Source organism: Gavia stellata, chromosome 12 (assembly GCF_030936135.1).
Source record: "Gavia stellata isolate bGavSte3 chromosome 12, bGavSte3.hap2, whole genome shotgun sequence".
Taxonomy (NCBI): domain Eukaryota; kingdom Metazoa; phylum Chordata; class Aves; order Gaviiformes; family Gaviidae; genus Gavia; species Gavia stellata.
Window position 1 is genome coordinate 10,799,964 of NC_082605.1, and position 20,069 is coordinate 10,820,032.

The 20,069-nt window shown below is 36.6% G+C and overlaps 1 protein-coding gene across 1 annotated transcript in view; it reads right to left on the bottom strand.

Annotated features, from left to right (window-relative positions):
- ERC2 (ELKS/RAB6-interacting/CAST family member 2) overlaps positions 1 to 20,069 on the bottom strand; it is a 499,899-nt gene that overhangs the window by 390,458 nt on the left and 89,372 nt on the right. Inside the window, exon 4 of the mRNA XM_059823475.1 lies at positions 11,922 to 11,996. Coding sequence (XP_059679458.1) covers positions 11,922 to 11,996 — 75 coding nt within the window. The remainder of the gene's footprint in view (positions 1 to 11,921; positions 11,997 to 20,069) is intronic.

Here is a 20,069-nt window from a genome sequence, read left to right on the forward strand (position 1 = left end):
CACATAATTTTCTGATTAAAAAAGCACTGCAAAATGACTCATTAGGAAATCTGCTTTAGGCCCTGTTTGCTACTTTTATTAAGAAATTGAAAACATTGTGATTCAGATGGTCAGACAATCAGTTCAAAAAGGTGAAGGAGCAACCATCCACCAAAAATCAGACATCGGGGTGAAGTACTTGTTCCACTGAGGTCAATGAAAAAAAACCAAAACAAAACACAAAACTGATTCAGTAAGATCAGGATATTAACCGAGATAGCTAATTTCAGAAAAAAATACAAATCTAATTGATCCTTTAACCAGGACAAGTTAAGCTGGAATCACTCTGCTTAACGACTTTATTTCTGTTTCTTTTTTCAAAATTAGTTTATTTTCCTGAGTTCCAAGAGTACACCAATGCTTTCTCTAGGCTGCCTAAAATCAAGCAAAAACAGAACTCCTGTAATACCTTTTCTCACAATACAGGTAGGCAAATTTAGCAATTTAAGACACAGGATAGTTCAGACAAAGTTCCAAAAAGCATATAAACTTTCGGTACTAAAGCAAAAAGCTCAGATTCTTTTTGAGATTTAGCAACCACTGTTAAAAATCCATATGGAATCAAAGCTATGTAAGGACTAAACAATGTCATTTAGACAGCACGCTATCATTCCTGTAACATTTAACTTTTATCTTTATAGACAATAATAAGTCTTAGAAGGAGAAATTTTCTTTTATTATCTTCTTATTTCTTACATTAGTTAAATTAATAGAGGTTTTTGAACAGGAAAGATTTTAACTATTTAGTTTGCAGTATAAAACCTGTTCATGAACAAGTGAAAATATTCACAGTCTGAAATCCTGGAAATTTTCCAAGATCTAACAGGATAAGTATTCATAATATGAAATTAAAGCTGTATTTTCCTTACAATTTTCACTCCCAGATAAATACTACTTAAAAATAAAATGATAGCATGATTTAATTTACAGTTACTATGGTCCTTCAAGATTTTTCTCTCAGAGACTGATGCTCTTTCACCAAACATGCTAGAGTGCATACAGATACTTTTGACTAGAGTACCTAGAGCAGAGTATCCTGAATATCCTTTGTGCCTTCAACTAAGGAAATAAAGAACACTTATTCTCAGCCAATCCTATTCTTGTGTGGGACAACACATCTCAAAGAACAGTATTTACTGTAGTTAATAATACTATTCTTTTGTAAGGTAAATAAAAACTTATTTGCCCACATCTTTTCCATTATTAGTGAGTCAAAACCAGTAATTCACACTATAGGAGCTGTGTGAGAGGATTCTACCTGTACAGTGTGAAATAGTCCCACCAAAATTAGCATTAGAACTTCACAGCTTCTCTGCAAAACAATGTCACATGACATGAACACAATGAACCGCAGAGAGTTTTCCCATATATCTCCATTAATGAGGGTATTTAGGATACAGAGACAGTTTGCCTAGAAAAGTAAGCTGTCAAATAATAGTTCATTTGATAAATCATAGCACAGCTTTACCCCATTAGAAGGTCTGCATAGAAATAATCTATCCACACTGTCTTCATAAAGTCAGAGCAATTGACCGTAAATTCAAGTTATGAACTATGTCGGAAACAAGTATTTGCCTTAGTCTTCAATGACAAGGTCTCTCAGGCCTCTGTGCTTAATGAAAGGGTTCAAGCAAGAGGACTATCAACAGGGAGGACCCAGTCAAGGCTTACTTGTGAGAACTCAACCCATACAAATCCATGGGACTCAACAGGCTGCATCCAAGGGTCTTGAGACAACTGTCTGATGTCCTTGCAAGCCCACGCTCTAGCATCTTCGAAAAATCATGGAAACTGGGGGAGATCCCTGACAACTAGAGGAAGGCATATGGTGCACTCGTCGTCAAGAAGAGACCAAAAGAAGAAAACAGGCAACTACAGGCTTGACAGCCTCACTTTGTTCCCTGGGAAAATTATGGTGAAGTCTTCTTGGACAACATTTTTGATCACATGAAGAAGGTAATTGGGAACAGTCAGTGGGGATTTACCAACAGTAAATCGTGCCTGACCAACCCACTTGCCTTCTGTGATAAAATGATTAGATTTGTGGATGAAGAAAGAATAGTGGGTGTCACTTACTTCAACTTTAGACACCTTTGGACACTGTCTCCCATATTTTCATATCCAAGTTAAGACGTTATGGTCTGGATGGGTACACAACAAGCAAGGTAAAAAACTAGTTCTATGATCAGGCTCAGAGGGCAGTGGTTAATAGGCTGTGCTCTACCTGGAAGCCAGTAACAAGAGTACCACGGGGTCCATACTGGGACCTGTCTTTATCAGCAACCTGAAAGAGGTGGCAAGAGCGCTGGCTCACAAAGCCTGTAGATTACACCAAGCTGGGAGCCCAGTCAATGTGCTCAAAGGCAGGGCTGCTATCCAAAGGGACCTAGACAGACTGAATGAATGGGCAGACAAGAACCTTAGGAAATCTGACAACAGACAAAAGCAAAGTCCTGCCCCTGGGAAGGAAGAAACCCTTGCAGCTGTACCAAGGTGGGGACTAACTCCCCAGGGAGTAGCTCTGCTGCAAAAGACTTGAGAATCTCGGTGGACAGCAGGCTTAACAGGAGCTAGCACTGTGACCTGGCAGCAAAGAAGGCAAACAGCATCCCGGGCTGTATTAACATGAACACAGCCAGTAAGTAGATCAAGGTAGGATATTATTGCCTTCTACTCAGCATTCATTAGACTTTGTCTCGAATACTGCATCCAGTTTTAAGCCCCTCAGTACAAGACAGACTTGATGAACTTGAATGAGTTCAGCAGGAGGCCACCAAGAGGGCTGGGGGGCTGGAGTACTTGCCCTCTAACAAGAGGCAGAGAAAAATGGGCTTGTTCAGCCTAGAGAAGAGAAGGCTTCAAGGGGGACCTAAAAGTAGCCTTGCAACACCTACAAGTGTTATATTTTGAGTACAAGCATTAGAAATGGTTGCCCAGAGAGGTGGTGTCAGCCATCTCTGGAGGTTTTTCAAGATCTGACAGGATAAAGCCCTGATTGTACCTCTTCATTTGGGCTTTGCAATCGAGACACAATATACTGCAGGCAAATATTTATGAATTCCAATGGGGCAGAAAGAATATTCTTTCTCTATCATTACTCCCACAGTAATTATAGTACAGTGATCTTAAGTCTGAATGTCTGATGCCACTGAAATATGTTCAGCATTTCACTAGCAAACTGTATTAAGATTTTTAGCACCCTTAATAATTAATACCTTAATAATTAATCACAAATGGCTTTGCAATATAATTAATTGTAGAAGCAGATGGATGTGTTTCCCAAAAGTAGGACTGACTTCAGTGCTTCTTTTTTGGCTTTTCTCTTCTGCAAATAGCCAGCTGCATTGTGCATAACCAAAGTAATGTAAAAAGTTAAATTTACAGGTCTTTAAAAGGTCGATTTCCTTTTATTAATGTGTAAACAAATTTTCAATCAAACCGTGTTCCACTGAAAACATCAGAAGAATCACTATACTATGACTGTAGCAAGCAATAGAACACAGAAATAATCTCATTCAAAAGTGTTAGTTGAAAATTAGCATCAGAGTAAAAGCACATTTCTTCTGTGAAAGACCATCCCCTCATTAAACAGTTTTGTTCAATCGCACAATCAAAACTGCAGTAAATGAATAATAACACTGTACTGATATAGGTACATATATACAAGTTCAAGCATACAAAGAGAATAGCTTTAAAATGAACCACAGGATAAGCACTTGTTTACAGTCATACAAAGTGACTGGGAAATTTTTGTGTAAATCAGAATCCTGATAAATACACAGTCAGCTCCCTTCCAGATGTTTCAGAAGTCCAGAATACAAATTTTCACTTAAAAAAAAAATAAACAGACATAAGATGAGACGAGGAAAGAAAAAAGAAAAAGAAAAAAAAACATTTGTCAAATTTTGCCTACTGCTAACATTGGGAAAGTAGTAAAAATACATCTAGCCTGCTGCTGAATACAGATTCATTCACTTGCATCACACTGTGATATACCAATTTTCACCGGCAGGTACGTTTCTGGGTTGTACAACTATGCAAATACACTATGATTCCTGTCTGAAGAGTTTTTCAGTGTGTTTTAATCCAGACGAGAGCTCAGTGATATAAAAGGATGTAAAACTTCTCAATAAGAAATCTCGAGACAAAGGAATTTAAAATAGAAGTTGAGGAGAGCTATCTTCCATGACAGCAGACATACTTTAATGCCATATAGGCAAAGTAACACACTTTGAAGGGGAATACCAAACCTGTTCATGCATCTTACAAGTTCCCAAATTAACTGCATCCCCTTTCAGAAAAGGAGCTCCAGCAAAAAGAGAAAAAAGTGTCAGAATGCAAAGGAAGCAAGAAAAAATTCTTGGAATGTGAAACTTGCTGTTTCTTATCTTTTACCTCACTAGCTGTTTCTTTTCTGGAAATATTTGATACTGAAAATGCTGACAATAATCTTACTCAACAGTCCATATTTTCCTTTCTTGAAAGGTATGTTCAAAGAGAAAGAGTATTCCAACAAAAATCAATTAAAAACACAAAGGAGCTAACTAGGGATGCAACCAAACCAACAAAAAAAACCCACACAAAAAAACACCACACACACCCACCCACCACCCTCCGTCCCCATTCTGGAAGACTTCCAACCAGCTTTTAGGTTATACACCTATATCTAATATAATTATGGAGTTGGGTTTTTTTAATAACAACTTTTCAACTTACAGGTAAAATGCAACTTAAATTACTTAGTATATTAGTCTAACATTATTAACATGACAGATTTCCAATAGCAGAATCCTAAAAATTTTATTAAAATAAATAATTTTTAATAAAAAATTTATTAATATTTGTCCATCAGCATTACTCGTATCAAAGAGCAAAGTCTGTATGAATGAGCATAAAAAACAAGTAATCTTGCTATTAAATGACCAGCCCTTCACATGACCAAAACCAAACATATTTAAGATGTTAACTGTTCTGTTCACAAAATATTTTTCCATAAACTTTTTTTTTTTTTAAAAAGAAGAAAGTAAAATAGACGGTTGAGATGGAATGAAAAAAAAGAAAGGGGAAGAACTCTCATTAAATCCTGTCATTTGAAGAAATTGCACGAAAAGAAAAACACTGAAAGAAAAGAGAAAAAAAAAATAATTTTAAAAACTATCAAGGCTTACACACAGCAATAAATTATTGTAGCTCTCGCAGATACTACAATCAAATAAGCTTGCTCTATCAGGCTTCGTTTTAGAAATCTTCTACTCCTATTATTGAAGATAAAAGCAAAACCTAAGTTTCACTGCACTTTAGAATGATTGTGCACTGAAATATATTAATACTTACATGACCTGTTATGACACCTCATCTGGGAGTAGCCCTCATCAAATGTCTCCAGCCAAGTCTTTAAGAATCTGTCTTTTTGTGCTGGATTTGTATTTTACATGTTTGCAAATATAACATGGCAGAAATAATTTATGGCACAGCCTGTTACACTCTTCAGAAGGTTTATGCATCACAGAATAACATTAAGCTTTATGAGAAATGTCTAACATAACTTTTGGAAGCATTTTCCATACTACTTTATCACAAGTTTGAACTCTCCAAGGAAAAGTTTATTTTTAATCAATCCCTGCATACTGTGATTACAGCTGTGTAAAACCTAGCTTTCCTATCTCTAGAAAAATTGTCACTATCAGTTTTGTATTAGCTTTTTACTGGAACAGAAGCCAGAAATTTCACAAATTTTGAAGGCTAAAATCTGTTTCAGAAGAATTTATCAAAAACATCAGTGATGACAAGACAGAAGAGAAGCCAGACATCACCTTCTTTCACAGACTGTTCAAGGAATCAAAGGAACTGTTCCCTTATGTATGAACAATACAGGACTGGCAATTCTGCAAATACAGCAGACAGGCTGCTGGCCTGCCCAGGAAACCTGAAAGTTTCCCTGTCTGGACAACTGCTAGAAAGTGAGGAACCTTGTAGGTCAGAGAGAATACAGACAGCCTGGCACTCCCAATGGGTACTGCCACAAGGGACTTGGGTTGACTTACAGGACGAATAGAAAGTTAGATAGCTTTGCATTCACTAAAAGTTTTGACAGAATAGGCACATTCCCATAAAATCTTCTGATTCAGCTGAATCAGCATTTTCCCACAGAAAACTTCAACTGGAAAACTTTCAACCAGCTTTTGTTGTGGCACAGGGTCTGGCAATCTTTCAGAAACTGAAATAGGAACAGATGCAGTATTTCCTTCAAACCTCTAAGACTTATCCACATTAGCAGCATTCTACCAAACTACGTGGGTCTGTGTTGAATCACAAAGAAGATTCCTTTGCAGTAATATTAAGGAAACAGCTTAGTATTAACTGGTACTAATACATGTCTTCTGAGTTCTACAACCATGCAACATTTGTGTAGATTTTTCCAGTCAGGCCCTCTAAATCTGTTAAAAGACTTAAGATTATATAGCAGGATTTGTGATATAGATCAGGGTACTCATCCTAATCTATCCACTCCTTCCAGCAGTAACCAATACTTCTTCCTCATCTCCTTTATTCGAATAGTGTTGCAGATATTCTGTGAGAGAGGTTAGGGCTATTTCTATGCTGGACCTACCAGAAATCCATCTCTTCTGGAACATGAAACAATTAGTATGTGTCCCAATGCTGAAGAAAATAATACTCCACAATGGAAAGGAGACTAAGTCTACAAATGAGTTTCCACAGTAATGTTTCACGAATATTATATAGCCAGTCCGTACAACAAGAGTGCTATAGCACATTTCCTGAGCACTTGGGGAGGAAAAAGAAATAGTAGGGCAAAACATTTGTAAATAATACAGCATTTCAGTCTGTCTTACTCTGAAATGAAAAGTAATGAAATACTACTCTTCATCATCTCAAATACCTGATAAATCTAAACTATGTCTGTGAAAAATCTTGCTTATAGGGCATTCAACAAGTAATCAGAAGCAAATATTTTAAATGTAGCATTTAATAAAACTTGCATTTAAATGCACATATGCACACATGCCATCAACAGAGTATACACGACTACTTTTACTACATACTTCAACTTTGTCAATTTAATACAGAGAATATTCAGGTTTATCTTTGAAGACAAGGGCAAGGGAAAGTTCATGCAATCTTAACAATAAGAATATGTTGCACTGCAAACACACATACACGCTTTTTTAGAACCAGACCCATACCTGAAATATCAAAGCTGGATCAATACATAAAGATGGCTCTTTCTGCAAGTAAGGTAAACCACAAAGATTTTCATTTACTTTACAGCTTACCACTTTTAAAGACTGTTTAATTCTTGTTGCTAGACTATATATATTTCAGGATGGTCAATACCCTACACTTAGAATGAGATTTATGCCATATCTGTAGGCAACTAATTTCTGATTTTCTCTCTCAAGTAATGCCATTGATTTAAGCCCAGAACTGTCTGAACAACATCATAGAATAGTTTGGGTTGGAAGCAACCTTTAAATATCATCTAGTCTAACCCCGCCCCCTGCCATGGGCAGGGACATCTTTCAGTACATCAGGTTGCCCAAAGCCCCATCCAACCTGATGTTGAACACTCCCAGGGATGGGACATCCACAACTTCTCTAGGCAACCTGTTCCAGTGCCTCACCACGTTCATCATAAAAAAATTCTTCCTTATGTGTAATCTAGATCTACCCTATTTCAGTTTAAAACTGGTGCCACTTGTCCTGTCACTACAGGTCCTGGTAAAAAGTCCTTCTCCGTCTTTCTTATAAGGCCCCTTTATATATGGAAAGGTTGCAATAAGGTCTCCCCAGAGTGTTTTCTTCTCCAGGCTGAACAACCCCAACTCTCTCAGCCTTTCCTTATAGGAGAGGTGTTCCAGCTCTCTGATAATTTTCATGGCCCTCCTCTGGACCTGCTCCAACAGGTCCATGTCTTTCTTGTACTGGGGACCCCAGAATAGAATGCAGTACTCCAGGTGGGGCCTCACAAGAGATGAGCAAGTTTTGACCTGATTCCTGTGCTCAGGACTACTTCTTATTGAAAGAAAGAAATCATGAAAAGTGTGTTTCCTTTTACTCTTTTTTTTTTTATTAATCAGTGTTAATCAACTTTGGATATCACTGATATTCAAAGATATCAGTGATCTGGCATTTGTCAGCACACAATACACAAAGAAGTATGCATGGGTGCAATGGCAATTAAAGGAAAGGATTTCAATGTACCAGCTTTATTTTATGCTTAAACATAGTCACAAAGCCAGAAGCAACCATTGCAACAAAACTAGATTGGCTTCCTGTGTAACACAAGTCATAAAATTAAATTAATGCTGTTAAATATATACACTATATTTTAGTGTGCATTTGCTACCTCTAGCTTCCACGCACTGTATTTTGCAATATATTTATTTTCATTACTGGAGAGGTAGGTATCTACAGACTGTAATCTCTTTGCTGTGTCATTTCCTATTTGTTAAACTACACAATATTAAGCTCCTAAAGTCATTCATTGTTTGGTAATATTTTTAAACATTCTGATGGCTCTTCTCTGAACCCCTTGAGCTCCATGATGCAACTTGCTGTTTGGGCAGATGTGCACTTCAAAATTTTTACCCCTTTACTAAATCCAGGATACAGACAGCATATGTACTATGTCCCACTTTCTAGAGAATGGATCTCAGAAAACCATTGTGGAGGCTGGGGGAACAAAACAAAGCAAAAAATCTCTTGAAATCAGTATCTACAATGTGATTAAGCAAATTAAAAAAAAAAAAAAAAAAAACAGGAGCTTCAGAGAATAACAGGAGCATGTGGGAAAAGGAAGCATACTGCCCTCCTGTCCTATGACTCTGCTTTCCAGAAGAAAGAAAGGCTTCTGGAGAAGATGGTCTGCTGGAGACAAGGGAACAGAGAGTAAAGAATGTAAGGGGAAAGAATAAGCAAAAGACATGGGACATCTGGAAGCAAATGTGTCTAAGGAACAAAACCAGAAAGTTAGCAAAGAAAGGCCTGTGGAATGCATCTGAAAAAACAATAGATATCTGAAAAGGAGTCAAGACATAAGATGTGAATTTTCTATCTTTTTAGTTATGCCTTTTTTTTTTATAAGTATACAGAAGATAGAGACTGGTCAAAGAGACAACAGTTATGCAAAAACTACAATTGCTATAAGGAAAGGCAACTACTTGCAAGGTTTTCAGAGAGAAATGAAGAGCATGACAGGACAGGAAAGGTAGGGCGGAAGAAAAGCTGTTTAGGACAAAAAGGAAAAAAAAATCACATATGAGATGACAGGTAGGAGAAATGGGTATACTTCATTGGATGAAAGGGAGGGCTGACTGGGAAAAGGGACAAAAAGCATTCAGCAGTGGCAAGAGGCAGAAGAAAACAAGAAAGACTAGAGGGATTTAGAAGGAGGGAAATCTGCCTCCCGGCAGAGCCTGGGGGAGCCTGGGAGGGGACTCAGACAAAGGCTAATGTGGTGAGGGGGTGGAAGGGGTTGGGTGCAGTAAAGAGAAATGTATACTGCTTGGAGCCTCTGCATGGGGGAGTGTATGGCCTCAGATCGCCATATTAGAGGGTAATCTCACTCCTTCTACCCTCAACACTGTAGGGAAATTATTGCTTCAATGTTTGATCATTCAAAACAAATGTTCCATATTTTTTTTCAAAACAAATGCTGTCTGGATTAAGACAAATTTACTTGAAAACATTCCAAAGCTGGAACTTGTAATGAAAACTGCTGTTTAATCATGTGGATTTCAACATCTTACATTTGTCCCTTTTTCTTTTCAATATTAGGCCTATTTTAGACAGGGCAACCTCAAAGGAGCATGTGTTCATAGGAAAAGAAAGAACTAAGTGCCTCAGAGCCAAAAGGCAGCTCTGCATTAGAATGCTCCAGCAACACAATCACAGTCTCACCCGTGACAAATGAAAACCCTCATTACAAAGACCAGATTTTTAAAAAGTGGAAGATCACACCACTCCCAACTCTACTGAGAGACAAACAGAAAAGACCTTACTGTCTTCAGGCACAGACACTGTCAGAGTGGCTGCAACTACAGTTGTTGTGTGTGGCATTCGTGTGTCATGTCTCCCCCTGCCCCTGTTCTTTTCAGAGTTTTGGTACAGAACAGGAATTGCCAACTATTTTGCAACATAACCTTTACATTGTTAATAACCCACATGGAAGACCATAAATTACTCTAACACACTATCTTTGTATCCCAAAACTTTTAAATTTATAATTCTGAATATTAATAGAAAGAAACAAGTTTCTCAGCCAGTATCCTACTTGCCCATATACTTAGTGTAACAAGTCACTGCAAAAAAACACATTTTAGATTTCATACATAGACTTCTGAACTAGAATAAACAGGGAAGGTCCAAGGCAAATACACATCACAAGATGGAATACTGAAATCTATGTACTTTTTTACTCATATAATCCAGGCTAATTATTATCTATTAAAAGGCAGATACTGTATTTATCAAGTCCTGCTGTTGTCGTAACTGTGTATTTACCACAGTGTTCAGACATGCTGAACTCATTTGCTCATAACAGAAGTCACTGGCAAAATGAGGCCTTTAATTTGCACTTCCTTTTAAGACTGAAATGAAAGACCATCATTAATGTATTTCAGGCAGCATTGCCAACTCACAAATTATCTCAAGTCTCATGGTATTTTTCTTAAAGATGTATATTCCAGACTCATAGAATTATACAGAAATATCAGTTTTCACTTTTTAAATTATTATTTTTATCTTTTGTTATTGTGGGGAAAAAAGCCACAACACTTTAGTAATACTATATATCAAAAAGAGGAAACTATATTCAGGACTAAGACAGCGTTTCATCACATTTTGTCATATCACTCTGCTGATGCAATTAAGATCTTCCTTAGGTTAGATGTAAAATGATGGCCAAATAACCACCAACAGAAGTATTGGTTTTAAAGATTAAGAAGAAAAACATTTTACATCAGTGTGGGACAGTTTGTGTTTGCTTCTGTTTGTCAGTTTATTCCATCTACTTTGGCTCACCTGAAACTCCCCCCACCCCAAGGTCTTTTTAGAAGCAATATTCGGTTCTCATTATTCAGCAACGCTGCACTTGATTTTTTTAATCAAGTCTTATTAAGAAAACAGACTGGGAGAAAGAAATACTAATTATTCCTAGCTTCACAGCAAAATAAGTTGAGAAGTAAATGGAAGCATTTAATGATTTAATAGTAAAAGTTATAAATCGAGGTGGTGTGGGTTAATCCTGGTAGGCAGCTAAGCGTCACACAGCTGCTCATTCACTCCCCGTCAATGGGATGGGGGAGAGAATCGGAAGGGCAAAAGTGAGTAAACTCATGGGTCGAGATAAAGCCAGTTTAATAGGTAAAGCAAAGCGGTGCACGCAAGCAAAGCAAGTTATGGAGTTCATTCACTACTTGCCCTTGGCAGGCAGATGCTCAGCTATTTCAAGGAAAGCAGGGTTTCATCACGCACAACAGTTACTTGGGAAGACAAATGCCATAACTCTGAATGTCCTCCCCTCAGTTTTATTGCTGAGCATGACATTCTATGCTACGGAATATCCCTTTGGTCGATTCAGGTCAGCTGTCCCAGCTGTGTTCCCTCCCAGCCTCTTGTCCACCCCCAACCTACTTGCTGGTGGGGGAGCAGAGGGAGAAACTGAGAAAGCTTTGACTCTGTGTAAGCACTGTGCAGCAACAGCTAAAACATCAGCGTGTTATCAATTCTGTTTTGGTCCCAATTTCAAAACACGGCACCATATAGGCTGCTATGAGGAAAATTATCTCCATCCCAGCCAGATCCAGTACACGAGTTCATGCTACAAAAATAAAGTATGGGAAAACATGCAAAGACTATACCTTCATTTCAATAACTGTTTGAAGAGCCTTCGTCTTTGCTGGCTCAGGCTGAAGTTGGGTTCTTCTGTGTAATTCCTGTGGAGGGACACGATAGAAATAAGCCTGACGATTCATCTTTCCATTATTTTAATCACTCATATGAATTTATTACAACAAAATAGAAGTCTGATGATTAGAAGCATGTAACTCCAAATGCTACAGGTGCTTCCCTCTCTATAATCCCTCTAGCATCACTGCAGTCCCTATCTTATATTACAGTCAACTCTGACAGCACATGCGCTATTTCTGAAACCCCTATCAATAATTAATGTCAACGCTGACAAAGCCAGCAAGTAGTTTCTTAGTCCAAATACAATGCTGCTGTTTCTGCCTAAACATCAAAATTTCATTCAGTTGTGTTACTAATTCAAACACTGTTAAAGTAATTTAAAATCTTTTACTGTAGTTTCTTCTTAGCTTTTCCTCTAATATCTGAAATAAGCAATTTAAAGATATTATATTTAAATTTGACATTTTAAGGATAATAATTATATTGTGGGTTGACGCAGCACCCTCTACAGTAGCAACTACATTTCAGTTTTCACATTTTCATACCTTTTATGCATCTTAATCCACAGGTAAAAGAAAAACAGATTGTGTTAGTTAAGACATACAGTTAACAGAATTAATGTCTACTGGTCTTTATAAAAAAAGAGGATAAAGATGGCAGCACTCGGTCTCTTATAAAATGCAGGAGTTGTATACTTATCTACAGAGAACAATGTAAAGCTGTAATGAAACATCATCATTTAAGAATTTGATGATGCTTATACCCCTCCCACAAACTGTCTGAGCAGTTTATTAGAAAACAAAACTGAAACAGGACAGATATAGTTCTGTTTCTAGTCCTTTAGAGTCCTTCCCCTCTAAAGGACAGAACTGCCATGGTAGATGTCTTTCTCTCCCTGTTCCTTCAACCCCAGTGCTCCACATAGACATTTGAACTAACTTCATAACCATGAAAAATACATCTACGCCTAGTAAGCTGGGAAGCTAGGTTCATTCACCACAAAGACATTAGACTCCAGAAGCTGAGCTATTGTGTCTTCCAAATTATGCCTCTCCCAGCTCATCCTCATAAATTTGGGGGGGGGGGAAGAGAAGGAATCATCAAAGAAACATAACACTGTGGGTCCTAATTATCTTTATTCCCATCTCTCAAATCCGCTTCTCTTGAGAGAAGCAAACATAAAACTTGACAATCGATAGATTAACAATCAAAAATATAATCAACTATGGATTGTGCACATTTATTAGCCTGCCCTCCCTCAGCCTATCCTAGCACATTTCTGGGTCTTGCCTACCTAATAACCCACATATGTAAGAGTCATAATTTTTTCTATCACGAACTATCAGTCAGCTTCTTGTTCTGTTTAGCAACAAGCATATTGCTTATCAATGACTTTGAGAAGCAATCACTCTTTAAAGACTATAGTAGGAGTGATTTGGGGCATGTTGTTAAATTGAAATCTACTGACAATAAACATCTTTCTAAAGTACATTCAAAAAATTGTGCGGCCTAAAATATTAAAATAACTGAAAGAGACAAGTTAGTCATGTGTGCTCCATTTAACGGAACATAGACTACTTAACTTGAAATGTAGTATATGACAGGACATAATATCAAGACAGCCATCCTAAAATTGTCAGGTTTGGCATGCATTTTTGGTTAAAATAAAAGATGTCCATAGCTAACAGAAAATGTTATGTATACAGCAATAGATCAATACTTATGATCTGTAGTATTACAATTAAGTAGCCAAGTTATGGTCGAATGGCTGGTAAATTAAGACCATTTAGATCACACCAGTTTGATCTCATTTTTCAGACTCCTCTGTTTGTTCATGATCTTAGCCTGCAAACATCTGGGGTCATGGGCAGTTTTTCATTCCCTATTTGTACCATAGCTAACAATGATACCTTAGTCAATGACTGAAGCTCTTAGGAACCCTGGCAATATAAAGAAGAAGAAAGACTTGGATATGCCTATTCTATTTTGTCCACTCTGCTGTTTCCATAGAAGGAATGCACAAGAACATAACAGTTAGATAAACTGTTAAATTAGATTCTGACCTGAAATAGCCTATTGATATCTTGATAAACCACAGCACTGCCTGCAATAGTCAGATTAGGTGCACGTGTTTGAATGCATACCTAAAGTTAAGTAGGTCTGCAAGCTTTTTTATTACATTAAATATATTGCAGATATATGTATGTACATTTAAACTACCTCTAACACATGACAACACTGAATTTCTAATTTTGCACTGGGCATTTATGAAAAAGTATATCTGAATGGTCCTTTTTCCTTGTTGTTTTTATTTACAACTAATTCTCCACATTATAAAAAGAAAAAAATCTTTGTAAATCACCTATACAGGGAATCTCTCAATCACCACCAGCTGTTTGTCTCAGATGACACAAGCACCTTCACCACACAAATGTTTTAAAAAAGTAAGAGTATGTCATAGATTTGTCATATAGTTCTCCTACAAAAGTCATGGAAAAATAGTTGGCCAGTCATACCACTATCTGATCAGCAAAAATTACAGCTAATTCTAAGACCAGACTTTGTTCCCCAAGGCCACATAAACTGAGTTGGAGTATAAACAGGATTCCACACATTACCCAGGGAGACAAACCAGAGTTTCCACCCCCTTAGCCAAAGATGAATAGACTGCCAAAGATGAGTATTCCTAGATGTCTATCATAGCATGAAGCCTTGCCTCATAATACTTTTCCTGTTTGCTTTATGAATCAATCTGATGCTGGCTGACTTAAAAGCTTTTCTTCTCTATCCCTGACGGTAAAATGAAGCAGACTTTAGGATTCTGGAGAAGATCAGAAAATGACTCCCACTTTATTATTTTGTGTGGGTTTTCTTCCAATCAGATTCAAATGTTTGGAGACTCCCACAAGGCTCAGCTCTTGAATTTATGTTGTTCTATGCATGCATTTTTTCTTTTGGGGTACCTGATTCAGGTTTATACTTTTGGGGTACTGATTCAAAGATACTACCACTTTATGTGCATGATACCTTACACTGATTGTTTTACTATCTGAGGTCATCTGGAGGGTTTCATATTTGCCTGAACAGCTAACCAAGAGATATTCTGAACATTTCATGAAGTCCTTATAGCCTAAGGAAACCAGATTTTTATCCATTACATCATTTTTGAAACGATGCTGCCTTGCTTTTTTAAATTCTTTTAATAAAAAGCCCAGGGAGCCTAAGAAAACCCCTTTTTTTTAAAAAAAAAAAAAAGCATACACACACAAAAAACAACCTCAGGGATAGTTTCTTTTAACCTGAACTGTACTGAATGGAACTCTTGATACTTATATCCATAATAAAGTACTTGTGCCATCATCTCTGCAACCGTCAAGGTCTGTACTAATAATCCCTCAGAGCTGTACTTTTACTAAATTACACTTTCATTATATCCCCTATTAACATCTGTATCACTGCAGTTGGTAGTAGTTCTGAGTAACCACTTTGCACATACAAATTAATTGTAATTCTGCATAATCAGAAGCCCAGACCTGGGATTTCATGACGATGCTTAGTTGTCAAGGTGATTAACACACCCACACAAAATTGACAGGTAGTCAGATCTTTTTCTTCACATTAAATTTACTCTAATATTCATCACTTTTAGACCAAAATTAGTCTTAAACCAAAGCTGGCCATTGCTTTCTCCTTCCACAAGTTTCTGGGATTTTATGATTAGCATCTTATTGGCCTCAAAAATAACTTCAGCACACAGTCTTACCATTAATTTAGGTATCAAAAAATCCCAAGAGGAGGCCATTTATATAATATACTTCCTAAAATAATAGTGGAAGATGAGTCCTGTTCTTTTCTTCAGAAATCAATAAAAAGACCTTGCAGGATTTTATCATTATTGACTGGTATTCGAAATCCGCACTACATAGCATAGTCTGAACCTAATACTAATTAAAACCCAAACAAAACTGCCTTTCTATCCCAGCTTTATTATCGGAGACTTCATCACTTGGCTGCAGGAAAGCCAGGGTGCTGCAAACTGATCCTCTTTTTATTCTGCTTCTGATGTATTTTATTAAGGTTCCTAAGACATCAATGACTATGTGTTGTTCTGATTAGATGAGAGTGAGCTGAAATTCTTAAATAAAAGGCTACACCAATGCTGTTAATGCAGTTCAAGGTTTTACCTTCTATTAACATAAAACTGCATAAAATAGCATGACACACAGTGCTAGAAAGAAAAGGACTTTTTCAGAAAAATAAGCAATTTAGAGATGGTATCATGAAACTGTCAGTGAGTGCCTGCATTTCAACTGGTAAGCTTCTACTTATTAAAGAACAGAAGGAAAATGGAACTGTAACCAGAAGATTTTTAAAAACTAACACAAAATTCAAGGTTTATAAAAAATAAAGACATAATAGGAACAAAGACATCAGAATCAAATAACCATTGGAAGAAGAAAAAAAACGGGTGACTAAAGATGGCAGCAACTATACCTAAGACAACATAAAAACAGGAATGAGAAATCATTGTGTCAGTAAATCTCGTTTCTTGTATTCCTAGGTAAAATGTACAAATCTGTAAATCACAGCAGGCAATAGTATAGGAGCTGCTAGTTCTCTCAAACACCTCAAAGCAGACTGCTTCCATTCTCCTGGAAAAGAAAGCCTTGGTATTGCTTCTACATGACTAGCTTGTCTGAACTTTAAAATTTAAATCAGCAGTATATTAATATTTCAATCAATTATTTAAGTAAAAGCACAGCTATTTACCTAAAGTGTCTAAACAGTAGTGTTTCTTCAGCCAAAAATACCATTAGAAAGACTGATCGAACTCTATTTAACCAGACTACTACAAAAATGTAACATATAGGAATTAATTTATTCTTAACATATAAGCTTATCTTCTCTTTCCTGTTTTCTAACCCTTTGCATCTACCTCCAGCCAAAATGGTATCATAGTAATTTAGATTAAAGTATATTTAAGAAATTCTGATCAAACTCTTTATCTTTCTGGAAACCATAAACTGACAACACCGAAAATTTCCATGTCTGGCTCCAGTGTGTAGAAAAAAAAAACCTATTATTAGGAAGGATTCCAAAAATCACATTGCCATTGGTCATCTTTTAAAAACTCACTACCACAGGTATTTGAACTCTGTGAGAACCTCTTAAAGATATTTTGTCAAATCCCAACAAATTTTATAGTTTGAAGAAATGAAAATGTGAATACAAGCACATGAAATGAAAAATTATGGGAAACTTTAAAGAGCTATATGAGTTCTGTACTAGAGAAAGAGTTTCTTTGTAAATTAGGTGTATGTAAATTTATTAAGTTCTCACAGTTAAGCACAATACTCAGATGCATGCCTAATTCTCTCTCCATTTAGCGTTTTCAAATAAACAGGCAATGATGAGTTTTGATGAATACAGAAGAATATAGGAATAAAATGCATGAATTAGGCACTGCCAACAAACTATAAAACAATGATCAATAGTCCAGCACCACAGACAAGCCTAGCAGTAATCTCATTGGCCTCAGTATTACTCTTGAACAATAATTCTGACACCACTCCTGGCCTACATTAGAAAACTTGAGTGGGTGAAGAAGGGTAGGAGGGAAGAAGGAGAAGTTTACACCAGGATAAAACCACTATATTGAATCACTAGCCAAAATATTTCTTTACAATGATCATACTTCCATTTATTCCTGAATTCATGCATAAAAGAAGGGCTTATGATATGTTTTACCAATATGCCTGAAGACAGACTCTAAGGAAAAATAATCTGAGCATTAAGAAACTCAGCTTTCATTTAACTTGTACATCAAAAACACCTTAAGCAACCACGTATGTTTTCATACTGGAAGACTGTCCTCTGGCAAGAGACCACATATAAAAAGTTTCAAGTGAAAAGGCAATTTGTGTATGGAGCTTGAAATGCATGTGGGACAATTTAGTTTCTAATTGAAAGCACACAGAATGTTTCCTGAAAGGAGCTACTGAAACTCTACTTTCACCATAATTCTTGAAAGTTTATTTCTTTTCATTGTAGAAGGAACAAAATGTCTAGAGGATCATTTCTTTTTTTCCCCAATATAATTTTTTTTCCTCTTACCAAAATTAGCCTCTCTTTGGTATAGCAATTTTTTTAAAAATGCTAACAAAGTTTTGTTGTGATATTTGTGGTGTCCCTCAGGGGTCCATATTGGGACCAGCGCTATTTAATATCTTGATCAATGACGGATAGTGGGATTGAGTGCACCCTCAGCAAGCTTGTGGACGACACCAAGCTGAGTAGTGCCGTTGATACGCTTGAGGGAAGGGATGCCATCCAGAGGGACCTGGACAGGCTGGAGGAGTGAGCCCATGTGAACCTCATGAAGTTCAACAAGGCCAAGTGCAAGGTTCTGCACATGGGTCAGGGAAATCACCAGTATCACTACAGGCTGGGTGATGGATTAATGGATTGAGAGCAGCCCTATGGAGGAGGACTTTGAGATACTGGTAGATGAAAAACTATATATTATTTTATAACATAAAGATTACAGTTATCACATTGTCATGTAACAGAATGTCAAAGCTGTCACTTAACAAAATTATCTCCCCTGGATATTCAGACAAATTTCATCCCTACATTCCCAAGTAGTTAATATATGTGCAAGTAAAAGTGTTGGATTGCTGGATCAAATTAACGCACAAAAGGATTGCCTAAGCACTATATTCTATATCCATATAAACATTAATACTCTTTTATTAGTTTTTTCCACTACATACAATTTGAGTGTGCAATATAATATTATTTTGAAATAAATAAGTGAACGTATTTGTATAGATGACACAGTAGTAAAAAGGAACATTGATTAACAGAAATTCTATATAGCTGTTACATTATGCAAATATATGACAGAGAGGGACATGAGAGCACTAAGCGAATTCTGGAAAAAGAGATGGACAATATTTCATACACTTTGGGTGTTGGGGGTTTTTTTGGGTGGTGCATATTTTGTTTTTTTAAGAAAAAGCTTGTAAGCAACACTGAAACAAATATATTTCCATTTTGTTAAACTATCTTTAAAAACCTTTAGAAGTCTAAAGCAACCAAAATTTTTCAGTGTTAAATGAAATGTTTGGGAAAAAATATTTGAGCTGTTATTTTCCATTGCTTTGATCTTCAAAACAAACAATTAGAATGCAACTCTTAAATTTAAAGAAAGAATCATGCTTTTTAACCTAAAACTAAATTTTATGCTTGAAAAAGAAAAAACAACCACACTCTCCCCCCCCCCCAAAAAAAAAAAAAAAGAGAGAAATTATTTTGCATTGGCCTTTAAAAAAAAAATAATCCCATTCTTGGATCTGCCAGAAGCTACACCAAACCCACCAATTCAATGCAGATCTACCGCTCAGTTGAGTACGCCAACCAAGTCAGTCTTTCTCAGCAGGGAAGAGGTAGAGGGTAATGTCTAAACATTTGGGAATGCAGAACACTCATTTTACTCTGAAATTTATATTCTGCAGAAGAGCCTGAATGCATCATTGCAGGAATACATTTATATCAGAATACTGCAAAATAGAGTTGATTGTATCTGAGAATATTGGAGTGAAGCAAACATAACACCAGTGTCATCTACAAAAACTGGTTGTGATATGTTGCTTGCTGCCTATACTGTGTGCTACCATAACTACAGAAAAGAACCATTCAAGTCACACAGTAAACAGCCTGCACAAGTAGTTATTATCCAGCTGATTATTTATCATTCTATGAAGTCTGTCAAGAGTCTGTTAAACTGAAGTTCATGCATCAGCTCACAATAATTAAAAAAATTAAAAAAAAAAAAAGGAAGAAAATCCACTTAACACCGGCTCTGATTCTTTTTCCATTGCCTGGGAAACAAAGTGTTGCTTGGTAACTTGAATCCAGCTGTTCAAGTTTCCTCTTTCAGTCTTCCCTTTTTATCAGAACAAAAAACCACCCCTGAACTGAAAATACGATCAGAAAAAAAAAAATGTTTTCTCACTGCATAAAATATGCTACAGATCCTTTGCTGCATTGAAATTATGACAGAGTTAAAAATATCTGATATTGTCTCTTCAAAACAA